Source organism: Pteropus medius, unplaced genomic scaffold (genome assembly GCF_902729225.1).
Source record: "Pteropus medius unplaced genomic scaffold, Ma_sr-lr_union100, whole genome shotgun sequence".
Lineage (NCBI taxonomy): Eukaryota > Metazoa > Chordata > Mammalia > Chiroptera > Pteropodidae > Pteropus > Pteropus medius.
In genome coordinates, this window is record NW_024349802.1 from 19,167,402 (window position 1) to 19,187,179 (window position 19,778).

Here is a 19,778-nt window from a genome sequence, read left to right on the forward strand (position 1 = left end):
CTCCTTGTTTTTCTCCCCCTTTTATTTCTTGTTCTCTTTGGAAAATATGTCCCATCCATCACTTGTTTTAAAAACCCAGTCTATAATATAACTCCAGGCTTCCATTTGCAACAGCATTTTACTTCCAGCACAATTACTTCAGGGGAAAGCAACTTCCATTTGCTCAGAAAATTCTTCCACATACACCACACGGTCTCAGCCTCTAGGCTTGTTTTCACTTGTTTTAACCGACCGGGCACTGGCTCAGATCACTCCAAATGTCTTTTTTCCCTACCTGGTACAGGTTGTCTTTTATTAAGGTGGGCTCCAAATTTCATTGTATGCCCATGCTCTCTGACATCGGTTTTTTTTTTTTTTAAATATCTATTTTTCATCTCTCAAAAGTATTATATATTGTTGTAGAACATTCAGGCATTACTGAAATTTAATGTAGGAAACAAAAGTCCCTCATAGTCTCGTTCTCAAGAAATAATAACAACTATAACCAGTTTTAGGTCCATTTCTCTAGACACTGTTTCCCCCTGTATTAGAGCAATGGAAAATTAAAAAAAATAAAAATAAAAAACATTCTGTTTTGCTACTTGCTTTTTTTCTTCCATTTAATCTTTTGTCCAGGATAGTTTAGACTCTTTTGCATGGAATGAGGCCACCTGCCTTTGGCACTTACTGGCTGTGAGACTTTGGATGAATCACTGCTTCTCTCAGGGTTTCTGTTTCCTCATTGGTAAAAAGGAACAGTCCCCTTCTACCTGCACATTTCCCTATGATCAAGGCTTAGTCAAAGTGTAGGCACCCTGGGGAAGACTCCAGTGGACCATTCTCTGTCCCATTATTCTGTTTTACTGGGTTTATAGCACTGTCCAGGGCCTGAAATTCTATAGTTTCCCAAGTTGTTTATTTGTCTGTACCCCCTCTAGAAATTAAGTTGGGTGACAGCGGGGACCATGTCTGTTCTGCTCATCACTATCTATCCCTAGAATTTAGAGCAATTGCTGGCTTATAGTAAGAATTCGATAATTATTTTTTTTGGACAATGAACAATTTATCCACTCACGCTCATGCTTCCAATGGATAAAAGGCCCATTGGGAGAGAACAGGGCAGAGCAGGACTGGGCTGAGCTTGGGTAACAGTGGACAGCTGGTCCATCCAGGGAGTGCCCTTGAGCTCCACATCATCCAGCTTGCCTGTTCTGCAAACCTTTTTCCTCTGCCTGCATCATTCTCTCTTGGCACTCTTTGCCACCTGGTGAATTAGTCATTCTTTATGGCCCAGTTTAAAGTGTTCTGACTCCTATGAAATTGTCTTCAACTTTGTATTGTCTCCCCACCTCCAGACAGAGTTAGTCAGACTCTTTTTATGCTCCCATAATACTTCACACCTATCCTTTTTTTTAATAATAGTAATCATGGTTTTTCTGCTTTGTACAATTGCTCTGTGCCACATGCACTGCTAATACTCTACGTGCCTTCTTCTATTTCGTCCTTAGTGTGATCTGTTAGGGAGGAATACTCATCATTGCCATTTTACAGATGGGGAAAACTGAGGCTTAGGAATCTTAAATACAATCTTGTTCCAAGGCATATAGTTAACAAGTTGTATAACTAGGACTCTAGAACATATCTAACTGATCCCAAGCTAGAGTTTTAAACTGCTGAATCTTCTGTGAGTCAACTTCATTAAGAATTTGCAGTGAGAGCTGGAAAGACCTATACTGTTTACATAGTCCAGTCTCATCTTAGGGGTGGAAAAACTGAGACTCAGTTACAAAGTCAGAGCAGGGGTTGCAAGGGAAAGGAAATCTTGCTCTAATCTCTAGGTTATCCAATTTGGGGATTATATCTTTTATTGAACCTTGTCACCCTCTTTTTCAGGAAGTGTAACTTTTTATATTCCAAGACATATTCATGAATTCCTCTGAGCCCTTTTTCTCTGGGCATAATATGATCTTTTCTTGGCTTCTGTGAAGAGTGTTTTTTTTTTTTTTCTACTAGATGGTTTGGGGGCCGTCAAGAAAACTCTCCAATGAAGTCCATGCTTTCTGCACAATTAAAAACCATTTTAGAAAGTTTGCCTTGTCCTATGGGAAGGGCCACTCTATAGACCTAGGTAATGGTGGGAAATGGCCTTATCTGTGATGGCTCAGAAATTTAAGGGGCCCAGAATTTGGACATGGTTGTCCAGACAGCAAGGATAAGGCTGAACGATTCATTCATTGCAGTGGCTGCTGAGCCAGGGCTGAGCTGCCATGTCTAGCTCACTCTCACTGTGACTTATTTCTTGAAGCAAAAAGGGATCACAGTAATGCTTTGGGCTTGGCTGGTTGAAAGCCTTCCTCTTGTCCTGAGCCTCCTGCAGAACCAATTGGAGGAGGATAGGTTCAGGCACGTGAGGACAAAGCGGTTCAGTTCAACAAGCACTGACTATAATACACGAATCACTGGAAGGATACATCTATGAGGGGGAAATGGAGCAAACTGAAAACTCTGGGAAGCACCAGGTGGGTGTTTCCCTTGTCTTCTTGTTGGCCTTTCGCATGCACCAAGAAATTCATTACATTCCTAGCCTTTGAAGGGCTCGCAATTCATAGGAAAGTTAGAAGGGCACCCAAATACATGTAAGGGCATTCGAGCAAACTGATGCCCAGAGTAAGGCCTACATTTCCAAAGGATTTAAGAAGGAGAGTCCATACGCAGTTGGGAGGAGGGATGGTGGCAACCCAGGGGATGCCTCCTGGAGGAAGCGATGCTACAGGAGGCTCTTGAGGCACGGAGACAATCTAAGAGAAGTAAGTGGAGAGGGAATTATCACTTGTTACGGGCTTGTACTCTGCCTGGAAAAAGTGCTCAAAAGGTAACTTTATTTATCTACCACTGAAGTTGTCATTGCCATTTTTTAAGATGAGGTGCTCGAGCCTCAGAAAGGTTGAGCAAACTGCCAAGATAGTACAGCAAAGAAGTGAGAGAGGCAGCATTCAAAATTACATTCGCTTGAGTCCAGAGCTGGTCGGCGTGCGTTTTTCATGGCAGACATGAGGGAAGGGGTTTTTCTAGATTATATGGCAGGATAGACAACAGTGGGAGAAAAGTACAGAGATGAGAAAAATGGGCATGTAACAGAGTCCAGTGAGAAATTCGGTTTGAGCTGGAATGTGGTTTGTGTGAAGGAAAGGAGCTGTAAGTGGAGGTGGGGGCTGTGTTGTGGCAAGCTGAGCGTCGTATCAGATAAAGCCTGGTGTTCTCAGCACAAATGCGAACATGGATGTGACAGACCTATGTGTACGCTGACAAGGTATTGCTGAGGAAGAAAAGGGAACTTATAGAACATAGTGTTTCGTGTAATCCACTTTTGTAAAACAAAAATAGTTTACTATTGTACCACAGCAGCTAAAGGCTTTCTGCAGCTTGGATTTCAATCTGGCACCGCAGGAAAATTATTTAAGTCCTCTGTTTCCTCATTTGTAACCTTATTCATACAGTGGGATGAATAATAATATATACTTTATAGGACTCTTATGAGGATTACATGGGTTAATACATATTCATCTTTTAGAAAGGTGTCAGGCATATAGTAAGCACTCATGTTTTTGTCATTATTATGTTATTAAAATCATTTAGAAAGATGAATATCAGAGTGTTAAGTGATTACTCTAGGGAGTAAGATTTCTCTGTATTTTAGTGTTAAACATATCTCTCTGTGGTTTAAATATTTTATAGCAGACACGTATAATGTTTATAATGTAAACAGACAAACCAGTAAATTCATTTCAAAGGTTGATGTTAGGAGACTATATTATCTATTGTGTAGTTTCTTCTGCTAGCATCATATTCTGAGTTGTCTCTGGTGTCACTCAGCTATTGGAAACAGGTGTCTGAGGCAGCATTGTTTGGGCTTCCCACAGGCCATGTATGGAGTGATGCTTGCGATTATAAAGGAGAGCTAGCCCAGCGTTTGCTGCCTCTCCTAATTTTGCCCCCTCCTTTCTGGTCTGGGCTGGGTATGACTTCCCGGCCTAGAGGTGTTCTCAGAAGCTCTTTGGGTCTGCTTTGGGAGCATCACATCTTGCGCTTGTGGTGAAACTGCCAAAGCTGGAGGTTGGGCCGCCTCTCTAACCTCCCATACGTGAGATAAAGGGAAACTGGATACACTCAGTCCTGTGTGTTTTGTGGTTAGAGTGTGAGGTTTGGATAGGTCTTCGGTCTGAGTACTAGAAACCAGCTACTAAAAAAAAAATTAAAACAGACCAGAGATTATGTTGCCCTTCCTCCTGACCTTCCAACTCAGTCAGAAATTCTCTCCCATAATCCTTGGGCAAGTTACATAACCTCTTCATTCCTCAGTTTTGTCACTTGCAAAATGGGAATATAATAGTACTTATGTCTAAGGACTCTTGTAGGATTATGAAATGAGGCATATGGTTGTTAGCACCGTACCTAGAGTTCAGTAAGTACTCGATGAACAGTAATAATTATTATTAGTGAGTTGTCCATCTCAAGGCTGAGATGGAGCATTATGACAGAGGGAAGAAGGAAATGGTTAGGAAGAAAGGAATGTCTGCCTACAGCATCTGTTAACATAAAAGAGGCACATATCCTGCCCCAGCAATTCCATTTCCTGCTCCTGTTACCTGCCTGGAAAAATGTCGGATATATTCACAAAGATATAGGTGCACTGTGATTACTGCAGCACTGATTGCAGTGGGAAAAGTAGAAAAAAATATAAATGCCCATCAATAGGGGCATGGCCGGGAAACAATGGGACATTCGTATGTAAAATGCTCTGCAGTAGTTAAAAGAATGAGGTGGAGCTGTATGCCTCAACAGGTAAAACTTCTCAAGACATATTGAATAAAAAAATTGCAGAATTATGTGGGTAATATGATTCCATTAAATGAGAGTATATATATTTCGATACACAGTATATGTAGTTCAATAAATTTCAGTATATATTTCAACACATGTATATAACTGAAATACACATACTGTCATTTCATATGTGTGCATCTGTATGTATGTATATATATCTGAATAAAAATAATTAGGTTACCCCTTAAATAAAAGCTGGGAGGGACCTGAAAATCATTATCAAAAGGGATTTTAGGCTTAAGTTTAGTATTAGAATTAAAAAAAAAAAAGAATGTGTGAATATATTGAAAGTGATCGAGAACAGAGAAAGAAATACCTATTTGGCTAAGAATCGGAATAAAATGACTGTCAAGCCAAAGCCCTGACGGGAAATTCCCAGCTGTTCTCTTGTAGGCTTATTTCCACCCCTTCAGTCCACTGGCAGAGGGAGAGGGCTATTAGCCTGATAACCGCACCAGCATGTAGGGTTAGCAATATATATTATATGTATATGCACACATTATAGCCTTAAGAGGAAAAAGGCAGTGTGGTCAGCCAGGCGGAAGGAGATCTGTGTTTGAATCCTGGCTTTATCCCGGGATTAACAGCGTGATCTCAGACAAATCACTTTTCTTCTCCAAGCCTCAGTTTTCTCAACTCTAAAATGGAGATGGTAACCACTGTTCCGTATCTGCTCTTTAAGGTGATTGGGAAGCTCATATGGGATCGTGGATGTGAAATACTCTATAAACTGTAAAGTGCTCTTATAAGAGAGGACTGCCAATCTGCCTGGCAGTCAGGGTTGCAGTGGCCTTGCTGCATTCCTTCAGAGCTGAGGAGTGTTGCAGAACTGAGCACACAGCAATAAACACGCAGCTCTCAAAGGCCGGGGATCATAGCAGTTAGTCTGTTTGATGTATAAGATACTAATGTGCTTTTGTGGAAAGGATGATGGGTCAAAGGAGTAGAGAAAAAGGTAGGACTTGGACCTGAGGTCAGACAGATGGTAGCATGCGGCAGCAATCTCCAAACGCTTGGGAGTGCTCCATAAGCCTTTTGTTATGCAGGGTTGATAAGTACAATGCTCGTGGGCAGATTGTGGTCAGTGGGATCATCCTTGGAGAAAGAAACCACGGATTCCCTCCTGATCACCTTGATCTACCTCTTCCATCAGTCCAGACAGACTCTCTTTGCTGTGTACGAGGGCCCTTTGGTGGCAGGATTCAAAGCCCATTCTTGAGGCGCCCTTTCTTTTTATCTCTCATCACAGAGTGGGAGTTCTCAGCTGTAGGAATGAGAGCTTTTGGTGCATTAGGACTTCAGGGGAGAAGGATGGCTCCCTGAAGAGCCTTTCTCGAGGTGCATGTTTGTGTGTATGAAGGAGGACAGTGTGTGAGAGGGTTAAAGGAAGAAGAGTACAGTGGCAGAGTCCAGGGCACATGAGCCTTACAGATGACACACAAGAGAACAAGTTTGGGGGATGTGCACAATTGGGGAGGGCTTTGGGAGCTCTGGCCTTTCCTCCATAACCTGAGGAAGTCCTTTATCCTCTCCTCATCTGTAAAATAAAAGGGTTGATCAATGTTAGGGGCCCCCAGTCAGAATGATTCGGAGCCTTGCTACTCAAACCTTTGGTCCACTGGAGCATCGGCATCACCTGGGGGCTGTTAGAAATGCAGACTCTCAGGCCCCACCCCAGACCTTCTGAGTCTGACTCAGCATCTCAGTGAGATCCTCAGGTGATTCATACACACACTGAAGTTTGAAAACCACTGACTTAGAGATACTTGTTAACATTATAGGTGTCTGTGTCCCCCCATCCTGAGAGATTCTTTTCAGTAGGTATGATGATGGGAAGCTGTGTGTTTGACAAGCCACTCAAAGCTAGATTTGAGAGCTGTTGAATTAGAGAACTGCCCTATGTCTCCATGATTCTGTTGGTACTTAAGACATTGAAGGAAAGTGTGATTCTCTGGGGGTGAATGTGTGGGAGATTGAGGATGGTCCTTGTGAGGAAGGGAGCAGAGGCTTGTTCTCTAGGTGTCTGTAGGTTGCCCAGCATGTGAGGCAAGAGAGAACGCTGCCCATTTCGCAGCTGGGATTAATGACTGTCAGCAGCTCCCTGTTAAGACGGTAAACTCATTTAGTAACAGACACTGAAAAACAGCCAAATTCAAAGGCAGAGAGTGGTAATCTAATTGCACTGAATTAGCCTCGGGAGACTCGGACAATATCAATTTCGGAAAATCACAAAGGGATCCTTTATAAGGAGTTTCAAAAGCTTTGGGGCCTCAGCTCCCCTCATAAGGGCTTACATTACACAGCACAGGCAGTGTGCCGCTAAGCCCCTCTCCCCAGCACCTCAGGGCATTGTTCCCTTCTAATGTGCTTTCTGAATGAATTTGTTGGCCAGCTCTGTGGTGTTTTCAGTTGTGTGTTAGGCTTAAAGGGAGCTGGTTCAAGAGAGACAGCAGGAGTTCAGGGCTGAGAGGTCTTCAGCCATACAGGCTGTCGGTTCTGTGAGCACCATCCTTGCCTGCGGACTTGTCTGTGGACCAGTGCATTATCTGCTAGTCCTTCTGGCTCTAACATTCCCTTATTTTGAGGTCCTTCTCATTGATTAAAACCAGGCTCTTACATAACCAAGGTGATTTCCTTTTAATGATTCTTTGTTGTAGCATGTATGTGTGTGTGTGTGTTCATTGCTCTATTTATTAATTATCCAATCCATTTTAAAGAAGAAGAAGGTATGAGTGTGTGTGTTTACGGCCTGACTCAGAGAACTTGCAAAGATCAGGTGGTAATTTGGGAATCAGGAAAGGAGGGAACATAAGTATCACGAAGATTTGTCTCTGACATGCATTTTATTTTTCTGTAGCAAATTATAAATCTCAATCCACAGAAGCAGCTTAAGTTTTTTCCCCAAAATGTGGACTTCCAGTCTCTGCTTGCATAACTCTGCAGACAGCAACCCTCACTACCACTGAGGCAGACCATTTCATTCTTTGACAGATCTGCCAGAAAGTTTGAAATTGCATTGGACCAGACTTCACATATGTACATGAAAAAAAAAAAATCTATCAATTTACTTCAGTTCTTCTCTTGGAGCTATATAGAATAAGTCAAATCTAATATTTTCCAAATGGGATCCCTGGGTACCTAGGGGGTTCATGAAGTAGTAATGAAGACTTAAAATCCATTTTAAACATTTCAAAGAGTTTGACAAATTGCATATTTACTTCTGACAAGGCTCTATAGACTAACTGGAACGTATCAAATGTCTTTACTTTCGTTTCCTCTTAGGTCAACTCAGTGTGGTGACATTGCTTATCTCGTGATGTTCAGTATCTCTAGCAGTTATGTATGCCTTTGATTAATAAAGATAAGGAAAATAAGTTAATGATGAAGGGGGCTTGGTAAACAAAAATTTTAAAACAGAGTCTTTATGTGAGAGAAAAAGCCAAACAGAATCACTGATAAAAGTATAGAGAAACTTGGTGTCGTTCTCAGGCCTCTCTTCAGATCTGTGAGGACAGTGATCAGGCATCATGTTTTCTCATCATATAAAGCATTTCCTGAGGAAAGTGACATATTTATGGGACCTGTCAATCATTTTTCCCAGGTTGGACTAAATCTCCAGAGAGTGAAGTTGTTAGTGAGGTCCTCAGTTTTTTCATACTTTTGAGCCTGAATATAATTCATTGTTGCTATTTCTTACAATAATTGAAATATGCTGATAGCTGTACTCAACTGTTCTATTATGGAGGAGATTGGGAGAATATAATCCTGATGGACACAGCTAAAGATTATTTTAGAGTGATTTGTTGATTCCCTTCATTCTACAGCTAGAGAAACTGAGGCCAGAAGGGTCATGGAACCCCCTCTCAAGGTCATGCCACTAGCTAAATTCTGGATCTCAGGTCTCCAGCCCTTTGGCCCGAGGCTGCTTTGCCTAAAGCAGCTGAAAATCTGCAGAATAGCGTCAAGATAGCCAGGTGGATGACAGTGCCATCCATCTTAAAAATCATGCTGGCTTCTGCCGTCTGATGAAGGAAATAAAGTTAATGACGCCCATGTGAATGTGGTGCTGTCGCAGGCCGTGCACGCCAGCTATCTGAGGGGAGCTCTGCCGGCCCTCTGGAAAAGGAGAAAGGTTTTTAATGTAGCTTTAAAGGGAGCAGTGTCTTCCCTTCCTGCAAGGACAGAGACTGTGGCATCTGTTACCTCTGTCTCCCCTGCAGAGTGCCTAGCTTTGGACTGGACACATAAACACACGATAAATAAATGCCTGGTTAAGAAATGAAGGCGGTGTCAGCACTGAAGCAAATTCATCCTGAGCCTTGGTGGGTTTGGGCCTCTGTTTTGCATAAAGACCCTATGCGAGTGAGGCTGGAGGGAACTTAGAGGTGTTGGAATCAGTGGTTTGAGTTGATTGGTGAGAAAACCGAGTCCCTCAAGGGGAAGAGACTTGTCAAAGCCGTGCTGCAGAATGGGAGCAGAGCAGATTCTAGAAGGGGAGCTCTCAAATCATAGCCTAACTGCTCTTTCCACTGCACAACATGGTTGCAGCCTCTTTCATAAGGTGGTCTCAAAAATAAATTCCCCAAATATCCCCTGACAGGTCATTATCAGTTTTGCAAGTATGCAGAAATTACATGCCGATTCATAACTCCATTTATCAGCTGAAGGTTCTTGCCTAAGCTGTCCCACGGGGAAAAAAAGACATGATGTTTTCTCTTTCTCAAGGTTTCCAAGCTCCCCAAAGAGGGTAGACTGACATTTGATTGGCCCTACTGTAAAATTGCCAAAGGGGCTTCGTTCCTTAGGAAAAAGCCCTTGACCCATTTCAGAAGCTCCTAGACAGTTTCCACAGTTCCTGAAATGCAGTGAGTAAGATTTGAGGAGAACACAGCGATGTTACCGGGAGGAAAAGATCCAGGTGGTCATCTGCCCCCCTTGGCAAGCTTGGGGACTGGGCAGCCAGAGGGGCCACTTCCATGGAAAGCTCATTTATCTTTCAACCGGGTGGTTTTTCAGGACAGAGACATGAAATGATCTATTTTGCCATGTTCTTTTTGACCCTAGAGTGTGTACAAACATCTTCCCTTCAAGGTTTTGGTGACCTTTCTTGGCAAGTGAGCACCACGTTCAGTACAAAACCCTGTGCAGAGAAACATCTGTGGGGATGACACATAAAGAAAAGCTGTCATCTTTTGGGAAAATCTCTGCCTTTATTCCTTTTTTCAAGCACAAGCTAGGTCTCTTTCGGCTTCACTGGAAGGCTTTGTGTATTTCATTAGGACAGTTTCTCAAGGAACTAGACTTTCCTCCTCATTATAATTTGTACATCAGAGCAGCAGATTAAATAGTTGGTTTTTCTATACATGTGGTTCTCAACTACAGGCCATTTTGCATCCCCATCCCCCAGATTTTTGGCAGTGTCCGAAGAGATTTTTGATGGTCATGACCGAGGGAGGGGTGCTACTGGTGCCAAGGACACTGCTAAACATCTTACAGTGCACCAGACAGCCCTCATAACAAAGAATTATCCAGTTCAAAATAGTGCTGAGACTGAGAAACATGGTTATTTTCCATGGGTCTATTTGAGTTACAGAGAAGGCGAGAATGATTTGGGGTTTCCCTGGTCCCTTCCTAAGCCATAGGCCACTGTAAGAGCTCTGGGAATCAAAGCACATTCCCTTTGGCTTGAAAAGAATGTGTTTCTACCATAAAAACATACCTTCAACTATTATTTTTAATCAGTCTGGACATAAAGCTCCATCTCCAATTGAAAATAAAGTGGCAAATTTGGGTTATTGAATCCTAGAATATCACTCATAGAATTTTAAATCCACAGGCTTTTAAAATATCAGAGCAGGAATTTCAGCCAAATCACTTTATTTTACTTATGTGGACACAGTTGATGAGCACTGCAATGCTGTTTGTCTCCCAATACCCTAGTCTCTCTCCCCGTCAGCTCTTTCCAAGGCCTCGATCGTTCCCTGTGTTGGCACTGTATGGGATTTCCTCCTCACTCCCTCTGTTGTTTCGTTTGTTTTGCTGTCATTATTGCCATTTTGCTGGTTACTACATGCTGATGCAGCAGCACTTCTGTTTACAGAGCCTTTCCTTTTCTAGCCCCCAGATTTCCCCAACAAGGTGAGCAGCTGGTATCGTCTAGTCTAAGGAGTACCTGGGTGCCTGAGATGATTGGTTTGGCTCATTCCAACATGGTGCCTGTCGCTTGGGTGAAAAGGGATTATTCACATGGAACCTCCTGGGAAGCTGCCAGTCCCCATTTACCCCTGCAGATATTCTGTTGAGCCCCCCAGATTTTAATGCTTCTATTTTCACCTAAAATTTAGAAAATGAGAGAGTTAGAAATGAAAAGAACCACTAGCTAAATTAGAAAAAGAAAATACTTCCCTCGTAACTTTTCTTTCTTTGCCTCTCTGAAAAAATTTGAGTTATTTCCCGAGTTCAATCCTGTTTTTCCAGGACATTTCTGAAACAACATTTACTCCTCAAATGATGTGGCTATTCCTATATTATGAAAGTGCAATGGTACCAATCCCTTTTCTGCCCTCCATAGTCATGACTCTTCTTTCCTTATAAACACATGGAATTATATCCCAGACCCATTGTAGCGCATGTATATGCCTTGACACACATAGGGGAAGGAGATGTAGCGATGCTTCCTGCTAGGTCACCACCAGTTTACTTAAAGTATTAACGCGGTGGATTTATAACCTTATCAAAATGATTACAATGCAAACCTTTTAGACTGTGTCTCCTTTTTGTCAAAGACAATGTCTGGGAGAAGAAAATCAAGCATTATGTACTTTTCATCAAGGAAAAAGGAGTTGGGAGGAGTGATGTGCTTGGTCTTATTAATTTGCTCTTTAATCTCTCTGGTTCAGTTCTGTCTCTGCAAGCCACATAGAGAATTGATTTGCATACAAATGTTACCAAGTACCCTACCTCCACAGCATTTTACAGTTCTACTATGTATTTAGGGAAGAAAGGATTTGATATTGTTAAGAAGATACTTCCTGCCCTTTCCCCCACAAAATAGCTACATTTCACTAAATTTCATAAGGCCCTTGATTATTGTACTTTTTAAATTCTATCTGACTCCGTGACTGTTTGCATTCTGAGCTGTGGGCAGGACTGTGGCCTATCAAAGAATTATTTGAACTGGGGATTAGAAGCTTTAGCATTGGATATCTCAGAGCAGAGGGGTCTTTTCTTCAGGAGAAAGACATGAAGAATGGCTCACATATAGACGCTTACAATCTAGGGAGAGGTGTCATTCATTTAATAAAGCAACCAGTGCATTAGTCAAACCAACAATCCATATGCAGAGTTCTCTATAATGGAAACAAAACAAAACTAAACAAAAACAAGAATTATTTGCTGGTTTATGATAGAGAATAGTATTCGGTTGTTACTTATTTTTAAAAACAACCTAGAGTAGGTTTTTCAAATTGCTGCTAATCCAATGCCATGGTAAAACATGAGAAGCGGGCATCTAAAATGAGGAAGATTAATGATCCCTGCAGGTCATGGAAGAAGAATATATTTTTTCAATTCACATAAATGGAATTTATCATAACCATCTCTGAAGATGGCATGATTCACCCACTTACCAAAGGACTGTCTATTTCAATGCTTCCTAAAGGGGCAATTTTTCACTTTTCACTTGTACTAATGTAAGAATGCTAAACCTATAGGCAGAAAATTTTAACCTGGGAGACAACTGGTGAGGGAACTCAGCCACTGAGTCAGGGATAGACATAAGAAACAGAACAGACAGGAATTGCCCATCAGTCCGGGATTTTCAGATAACAACGTAGAGTTTGGGAAGGTGATTGGGGGAGAGGAGAGAGCCAAAGTTTCAAAAGGGAAATGTTTTCCGAAATCTGTTTCTAAATAGATCCACCTTGCACCCAAGTTCAGGGCTTTACAACCCGAGGTCATAACACTATCGTTTCCAAGCACTAAGCCTTAGCAACACCCCAACACCCAGCAAAAAAAAAAAAAAAAAAAAAAAAAAAAAAAAAACAACAACAACAAAAAGGGAGAGAAGATAAAATGTTCTGTGTCCAGCGAGTTCGAGTGCAACCTTCCCCGTCACCGCTAGTTGTCACTTGGCTCCCAGACGGAGAGCTGAGCTTTTCGGCACTGCGGTTAGAGAGAATGCAGTCCTAATTAAACTGAGTAACTCCTAAAGCTTCCCCTTAAAGTCCTCAGCTGAGTGAGAGCCAATATGCAGGGGCGCTGGGGCCCAGTGATGGGGTGGGGGTGTAGCAGGCGGAAGGACAAACAAATCACAAGAAACAGGCAAACAGCTGCCAGAGCAACCACTGTCTCAGACCTCCACGCACAAGCCAGACACCCTGCGGGCGGGGTTGGTGGGGGGAGCGGGGGATGGAAGGACCCGATTGCAGCGGTATACAGCACCCCCTCCCCCCCAAATGAGGGGATCACAGAGTCAGTCTCCGTGGTCCTTTTCCCCATTTTCATCAGAGTGATGTGGTTAGTAGAAAATTGCATACCTGAAGAATACAATGGTCTCCCAAAGGTAGAGTCGAAGAGTATTGAAGCTGTACATTTTTCAGGTCCTTGTGCTTTGTAGTCCACGAGTTATGGGGGCAAAAAATGTTTAAAATTGGCACTTACAAACCAGCGAGCGCTATTGAAAAGATAATCCAGATGCTGAGAGGAGGTGGGAAACGGGCGCGGAGGGAAAGCCCCACGGGAAACTGGAGCGATGGGGCTGGAGGTACGACGGACAGCAGCCGCCGCCGCCGCGGCGAAGCGTTTCAGCACCGCGGAGAGCGCCCAGCCCTGCTTTTCAAGAGCGCGAAGAGTATTGCTGTTTGTTAAAACTCCAACGTGTCTGTTGGCTTCCTGCGGCGCTGGGGAGGCACGTTTCGGGGTGGGTATGTTTTCTTTTTTACCCCTGTTTTTCTTTTTAAACGGCCAGCTCCATGCAAGGAAAAAAATCTTCCGTGGAGATCAGAGCACTGGCTTCAGACCGATAGAATGGGCGAGCATCTTGGATAGAGAGAGCAGGGCTTAACACCCCTGGGCTGGCCTGAGGGGTTAGGGGCGAGGGGAAGCAATCGACGGTGTTGCCTTCAATTAAATCCCGGAGAATGTGCCAGGCTGGTGTATCGCGACCGAGTCCCAGAATCTCATTCCCCTGCTTGCGTGCCGGTCTGCTGTCGCCTTGCGATTCCTGTTCTCTGGTCCCCGCCGAATAAGTTATGATCGCTGCAGGAAAGGTGTCCCATTGCTTGGGAATGCAGACGTGAGAGGGCTCAAGGCAAGTTTCAGGAGCTGCCAGGGTCCATGGCGACCCCGCGGGGCTCAGGAGCCCAAAGCTTCAGATGCATCTCGGTTTTCTGAGCTCTCCCATCTTCTTTTGGCCAGGACCCCTTCAGATCTTCAGACTTTCTTACTGCATTAATTTAACAAACGGGCGGTGTGGGGGATAGAAGGGGGGGTGGGCGATGGCTGATGGGAGGGGGTGGAGAGAAAAAAAGGGGGGAAAACTCCTTAGTATCTTCAAACCCTCCCACTCGGGCTCATTGGCCCGTGGCTGCAAAAACTAGATCTTTTCCTGGTGTTTGGCCAATCGCGTGTTAGACTCTGGATTGAGTTTAACGCTTAGAGTGCTGGAGGAGACCCGCATCTCCCCTCTCTTTTGCATGCTGTGTGTTGTAGAGGAGGTTATGGTGTTAATCTCTCATGGTCTCTCAAAATATTGCCTTGATTTTTAAAATATGTAGTTGTATGTGAATAAAACAAACACCACAGGCCCCAGTACAGACGTGCTTCTGGGCTCAGTTTATCATCTTAAAAGGGAAGAAGTGAACCTGATTGCTGAGTTTCTTTAGAGCTCTGAAGTTATAATATTTGGCCCCAGAAAAATAGGAACGGTTTCAAAAAGAAGTCTGGTTGATAAAGGAAGACCACTCCCCACCCACCGCCCCAGGTCCACTGCAGCAGAAAAGTGCAGGGGAAATTCCTTGAGCAGTTTCCAGGGTCAAGAGGGAGCAGTCCAGCCTCACTTCTGGTGACTTTTTGGGAGATAAGGAAGATATGTTGTCTTCCAACTGGACAGAGACAGTTTTATTTACATTTAATAAGCTAGGAAAGAGCCATGTTTAATAAGCTAGAGAAACAGAGCCACAGAGTGCTGTGTCTTGCCGCAAAATAATGGTAGAACCAAGCTGTACGCACAGGTATCTAGTACTTAGCACATCCACTCACTTATTTTCTTCTTCCTGGTTCTCTGTTTTCCCACCTTAATTGAGTCTCAGAAACCAACTATACATTTCACTCTAGAGCCCAGCTGGGGAGGTGGAGTTAATCAGATTTTCTTCAAGCTACTGGACTTTAGTGGATTAATAGCCTCTGTGGAATTTTCTGGCTGATTTGAACTGGCTGAGACTCTGGGGTCTCTTCCTCCCAACCTACTGAGAGGGGACAACCCCTCCCTTTTACCCAGTAGCTTTAGGAACTCCTTCTTTAGAGTTTTTGGAGGTTGTTTCTCCCTAGAATAGTTCTTAACAGGTCAGCTCCCTCCAAGCCCAGGCCTTCTCTGCAGCAAAGAAATCTGGAAGGCTTTGTTCACCAGCCCTACCCAGCCCCCAGGATTGCAGCACACCCTATATTAACTCCCTCTTTTATTGGCTCCCGAACACCAGAACAATAATGGGCTCTTTAGAATTTGCATGAGGTTCTGAGTAGTGACTGGAAATAAAGTTTTGCTTTGAAGGTGAGTATTCACATAAATCTGATACAAATTTATATTATGTCTGTTTGTCTATCTATCTATCTATCTATCTGTCTATCACTAACCTTTTGTGTACTTCACATAATCTCATTTACTTTTTACACTCATACCTTGAGGTAAACATTATCTTTGTGAATGAGTACCTGTGTGTGTACATTTGTGAGTATGCTTGGACCAGACAAGCATGTATATTTTGGTGTATATAAATTGATTTGTGATTTGTATCCTGCCTAATTCTTAAACATGAGTTCTAATTTGTGTTTGTAAGTGGGTTTCTGTTCACATAGGCATACAAATATGCATTTATGTGTGTTATTGTTGTGCCGCAGGGGTACTGAAACAAACTGTGAGTTGGCAACTTTGTCCTTGCTCTCTTCACCTGGCTAGGAAGTGCCTGTGCAGGCAGGTGTGGATACAGTGTGTAGAAGTTACTTTTTTCTTTTCTTCAAGGGATGCTCTGTCTGTGTGTGTGGTGTTGTTCTTTGTGGGTATGAATGCCTCCAAGGCTGTGGCCTGTGTAGGAGATGAGAGTAATTATTACCTGAAAGTAATTATTATCTAATAGGCTTCTGTTTATTATAAGGCTGCTACTTTTATTTAATCAGCAAACATGAATTGAACATGTGCCAAGCATTGAGGATATGACAATATGTAAGATAAACAGTACTTTGAACCTCTGGAACGTGCAATCACTTCAGAGGTTCAGTGGGGAAAGTTGTGAATCTACAATTTTATCCTATATCTCACATATTTCTTATGTCTATAAATAGCACACCCAGATCTTCCTGTCTTGTGTAGGTCACTACTGAAAATAAACAAATGTAGGCTTGGAGGTCAGGAATTTATATTCTCATTTCATCTCTGCCTCAAAAAGGCTGGATGGCATTGGATAAATGATCAAACCTCTCTGGGCCTAAGTTGAACAAGGACAGTAATGCCAAGCTGCATGAAAGAAATGACATGCGGGTCTAATCTAATTGTGACTACCATGCTATGAAACAGAAATCAGTGGAATAAGGTTGGATTCAACTGATTGTTCATTTCTATTGGTAGCTTGATTCCAATACTTGACTGGTCTCTCTAGGTTTCAGTAGTCAGGTTTGAATCTTCATAAATATGAATAAATCTTGACACACACTGAGACTTATTAGTAGAAGAGATTCGTTCTTTTATTAATTCAGCAAACATTTATGGAGCACTTACTATGTGTCAGGCACTATTCTAGAGATATAGCAGGGGAAGAAAAAGGTAAAGATCCCTATTCGAATGGAGTGTATCTTCTATTGGAGGGAGGCAGATGATAAACAAGTAAATCATGCTGTATTAGGCAATCATAAGAATCAGGGGAAAAGAGTAGGGTAAAGGGACAGAGAGAGATGTGAACGTGCTATATTATATAGAGCGTGGTCAGCTCAGGGAATGCTTTCCGAAAAGGGGGATGTTCGAACACTTCGAACACATGACCAAAGGAGGTCAGGGAATGAGCCATGTGAACCTCAGGGAGGAGAGGAAGAGCTTTCCAGGCAGTGGAAAAGCAAATGCAAAGGCCCCAAGAAGGAAGTGTGCTTAGAGTTTGCAATAAAAGGCAAGGAGACCAGTGTGACTGGGTGGAGTGAGTGAAGGGGGAGTGCCAGGTTAGGAGAGCGGTTGGGGGCTAGATCACGTCCTCCCGCCAGGGCGGCATGAGGGCTTCGGTTTTATTTTGAGTGAGCGCCATTGGAAGTTTGCGAGAAGAGTAACGAGATCTGACTTAACATTTTAACAAGATTAGTCCGGCTGCTGTGTTTAGAATAAAATGTGTGAGGAGAGGAAGGGCAAATTGAAAGTGATTAGTTAGGAGCTACTGGAAAAAACACTTGTGAGAGTCTTACAGACTGTTTTTGTTTAACACTGTTATTTACAGAAGAGAAAAATTATATCCAGAGAGGTTAAGTGACTTATCCATTAGACTAGAAGCAGAGATGGGAAAAGAATACAGGTACTCAAATGATGGCTAAAGGGTCTTTTCACTATTTTTTCCTCCAACTAAGATGAAGGGCATGCAGAGAGAAGGTCAAGGAAACCTACAAGGGAAGGGCCTCTACCTGGCTTGTTTTATATATATATATATATATAATATATATATGTATATATATATATAATATATATATATATAATTATATATATACATACATTGTATCTATATATACATACATCGTATATATATATAATATATATAATATATATACATATACATATAATATATAATATATACGTATGTATGTATGTATACATATATATTATATATATAACATATAATATATATGTATATATACATATATGTATATATTATATATATATACACATACATGCATACATATATACATATACATATATATATCTATATATCTAGCACCTGGAACGGGGCTTGGCACATAGGAAGCACTCAGTAAGTACTTGCAAGGATGAATGAATGAATAAATGAAAGATGAGCAAAAAGATTCCTGAAGAGAGGAAAAGAAGGAATAATGTTAATCAGGTGAGTTTATGTTGTCTTGAGCTGACTAATGTAATTAATACAGTGTCTAGCCTCTGACCATAATGATATTCACAGCGGAGAGTACTGGGTGCTTCAACAGTACCTTGACAGGCTTCGATGATACCTCGTAAAGAGAGATTGATATTTGGAGCAACTGAACAGCTTGCCTAATTGTGCTGAAGTATTATGATGGATCTAGGTCTGAAAATAGGACTACAGAAGAGTCTTTCTTCCAAGGAGCTAGAGGCTTATTGCCAGCCTTTCCTGACCTAACCGAGAGATGCACTTGCTACCTATTATTTATTTATTTTTAATTGCAAAGCAATAGTCTGTTCTTTGTGCTTTAAAGGAGGGCCCTCAGAACTCCTTGGGAAATCTCTGTGGTACCAGGAGAATTTTTAGTCATAAGAAGTAGATGCATAAAATACTGAGAGATTTTCCCTCTCATTTTACTGATTAGTCACCCAGGGGCCAAGAAAGTTGAATGACTGGCTTAAGGTCTTCCCACAAAGCTGAATCGAGAACTGAGGACTCCTGTCTCTCAAGTCTTGGCCCCCAACTCTTGGCCCCTTCACTCAGAGACCTGAAATAAAAGAGGAGGTGGGATCAGTGAGGAAGAAAAGGTTCACATCAAGGCTGATGAGACCCTGGCTTTCTGCCCAGAGACTCCCCCATTCTCTTTCGCGTCCAAGTCTATACTTGTCCTCTGGGCTCTATCAGCTCGACATTCGTGTGACTTCATTATGTCCCTGTGCTTCATCTCCCTTTTCCCCCTCAAACAATCTCTCCTTTTCTCTACTTTCCTCTCAGTCTGTCCGTAACCCTTATTTCATTTATTCAGTCAGTTCCTCTTATTGGGTCTCTCATCTTTGCCTTCACAAGGACTTTTGATATTAAAGTCTGACAGAGGATTCACTGTTTTTTTCTTTTTCTTTCTTTTCGAGTTTTCACTCAGTGGTTTATTCATTTGTACTAAAAGTACATATATTTTGAACTCCGGCCCATGTCTGACACTGGGCTGAGGTTTTACATGTCTAACAAAGGTTTGTTCATTCGGTTTTTGACAAATATTTATTAAGTCCCTTCTCTGTGTTAAGAACTGTAGCAAATGGGAATACAAGATCAACATAATTAGTGTTGCTTGAAGGGAGTAGGTGATGAAAAGAGATTCCTGTACTGCATATTTAAAAACTACTTAAAATGTAAATATACATATATAAAGTACATACATTTTGATAAATTATTTACCAAACGGGCACTGTCCATATCACGACGGAGGACATTATCAGCACTGCATCATATTCCCTCCCAGTCATTATCTGTCAAAGCACCTACAATCCTAATTTCTATTATTTCTATTTTGCTTGTTTTTGACTAAATGAAACCATCTTTGTTTATGAGAGGGATTGACCTATAACTTTCCTTTTTAAAAATGCCTTTTTCATGTTTTGGTATAAATATCGTGATGGCTTTATCAACAAGTTGTGAATATTATCTCTTTTCTTTAGAAATATCTATATAACATTGGCATTATTTCTTTTTTAAATGTTTGGAAGTGTTCATTGGTGAGGCCATCTGGGCCTGAAGGTTTCTTGGTGGAAGGTTTTTATT

The 19,778-nt window shown here is 42.0% G+C and overlaps 1 protein-coding gene and 1 long non-coding RNA gene across 4 annotated transcripts in view; one reads left to right on the forward strand and one right to left on the reverse strand.

Moving 5' to 3' along the window:
* Positions 1-13,765, reverse strand: part of GLRA1 (glycine receptor alpha 1) — a 71,590-nt gene extending 57,825 nt beyond the window's left edge. For all 3 annotated transcript variants that reach the window (XM_039836658.1, XM_039836657.1, XM_039836656.1), the window contains exon 1: positions 13,401-13,765. Coding sequence is in view for 2 of the 3 variants with exons in the window: in XM_039836657.1 (XP_039692591.1) it covers positions 13,401-13,456 (56 nt within the window). In the remaining variant the exon portion in view is untranslated. The remainder of the gene's footprint in view (positions 1-13,400) is intronic.
* Positions 1-19,778, forward strand: part of LOC120581602 (uncharacterized) — a 327,878-nt gene that overhangs the window by 67,027 nt on the left and 241,073 nt on the right. The gene's annotated exons all lie outside the window — the stretch shown is intronic.